This window comes from Corylus avellana, chromosome ca5, assembly GCF_901000735.1.
Source record: "Corylus avellana chromosome ca5, CavTom2PMs-1.0".
NCBI lineage: Eukaryota > Viridiplantae > Streptophyta > Magnoliopsida > Fagales > Betulaceae > Corylus > Corylus avellana.
Genome location: NC_081545.1, coordinates 23,825,748 through 23,827,481, shown reverse-complemented (window position 1 = coordinate 23,827,481; position 1,734 = coordinate 23,825,748). Strand labels below are relative to the sequence as shown.

General features: G+C 42.3%; 1 protein-coding gene across 1 annotated transcript; it reads right to left on the bottom strand.

Moving 5' to 3' along the window:
• Positions 1-320: 320 nt before the first annotated feature.
• LOC132181970 (uncharacterized) lies at positions 321-761 on the bottom strand. The gene has a single exon (XM_059595184.1). The coding sequence runs from the start codon at positions 759-761 to the stop codon at positions 321-323; it is 441 nt and encodes a 146-aa protein (XP_059451167.1).
• Between the last annotated feature and the right edge of the window lie 973 nt (positions 762-1,734).

Below are 1,734 nucleotides of genomic sequence, written 5' to 3'. Positions count from 1 at the left end.
TTTGGTAGTCGACACCTAGGGCTTCAGTATATATATATATATATATACTCTTTTATTTTATTACTTATTATTATTATTATTATTATTATTTATTTTATGATTATTATTATATATTTTTAATTCGTCCATTCTCATTGTTAACCTAAGCCAACCCATTTTTAAAAACCTATAAGTCAACTAAAAATTACCCTAAAGGGACTTAGGATTGTCAAAATCCTCCCCCCTTATAAAAGTTCCGTCCTCGGAATTTGGTGAACAACTAACCAACCAACCATAGGAAGTATCTGATGTGCTAGAGTCGCTTTGAGGCCTATCAGCTTTCACTCAAACAGATACGGGTACTTCTCCCGCATGCTATCCTCCAATTCCCATGAAGCTTCTTCCACGGAGTGGTTACTCCATAAGACCTTCACTAAAGAGATAGTCTTGTTCTTGAGGACTTGTTCCCTTCTATCCAGTATTCTTGTCAGTATCTCCTCATAAGTCATGTTGGATTGAATCTGTAGGGGCTTGCTTTCCAATACATGCGTGGGGTCCGATACGTACTTCCTTAACATGGATATATGAAATACATTGTGAATTCCTGTCAAGTTTGGTGGTAGTGCCAAACGATATGCCACCGTGCCGATCTTCTCGGGAATCTCAAAGGGACCCTCCAATTTGGGCTCAGCTTTCCTCTTCTTCCGAACCTCATTACTCCTTTCATAGGGGCGACCTTGAGAAAAACCTTTGTGCCAACTTCGAACTTCAGTTCTCGTCATCTGATGTCGGCGTAGCTCTTCTGTTGACTTTGAGCTGCTGCTAATCTCTGCTTAATCACTGCTATCTTCTCACAGGTGTCTTGAATGATCTCTGGTCCGAGTAGTTTTCTCTCTCCTACTTCATCCCAGTATAATGGCGACCTACACTGCCTCCCGTACAAGGTTTCATAGGGTGCCATCTCGATGCTAGTGTGATAGCTGTTGTTGTAAGCGAACTCTATCAACTGAATGTACTGAATCCAGCTTCCTTTGAAGTCCAAAACACATAGTCGCAACATGTCTTCCAAGGTTTGAATCCTCCGTTCAGTCTGTCCGTCTGTTTGAGGGTGAAATGTTGTGCTGAAGGTTAGCTGGGTTCCCAATGCTTCTTGTAAACTCCGCCAAAATCTAGAGGTGAATCTTGGATCCCGATCCTACACGATCGACACAGGAATTCCATGTAATCGTACAATCTCCTTAATGTAAAGCTCGGCAAGTCGGTTCATACTGTATGTCATCTTGATGGGTAGGAAGTGTGTAGTCTTAGTCAACCGATCAACAATGACTCATACTGCATCTTGGCCACTAGGAGATCGAGGAAAGCCTGACACAAAATCCATCGAAATACGTTCCCATTTCCACTCAGGAATATGTAGGGGTTGCAAAGGTCCTGCAGGTCTCTGGTGCTCCGCCTTGACTTGCTGACAAGTGAGGCACTGTTCAACATATTGTGCGATATCCTTCTTCATTCCTTTCCACCAATAATTTCTACGTAAATCTCGATACATCTTGGTGTTACCCGGATGGACTGTATATAGGGACTAATGGGCTTCTGACAAGATAACTCTCTTCAGTTCTGCGTCCTTGGGAATGCACACTCGGTTGTGAAACTTTAGTATCCCATCTCCACCTATGTGAAAATCCGATTGTACCCCTTTTTCCACTTCTTCACAGCTTCTAATAAATTCGTTGTCCGATAACTGGGCAGTTCTAA

Bases quoted from the DNA above. Each gene is read 5' to 3' on its own strand.
- LOC132181970 (XM_059595184.1), bottom strand. From the start codon at position 761: ATGACGAGAACTGAAGTTCGAAGTTGGCACAAAGGTTTTTCTCAAGGT.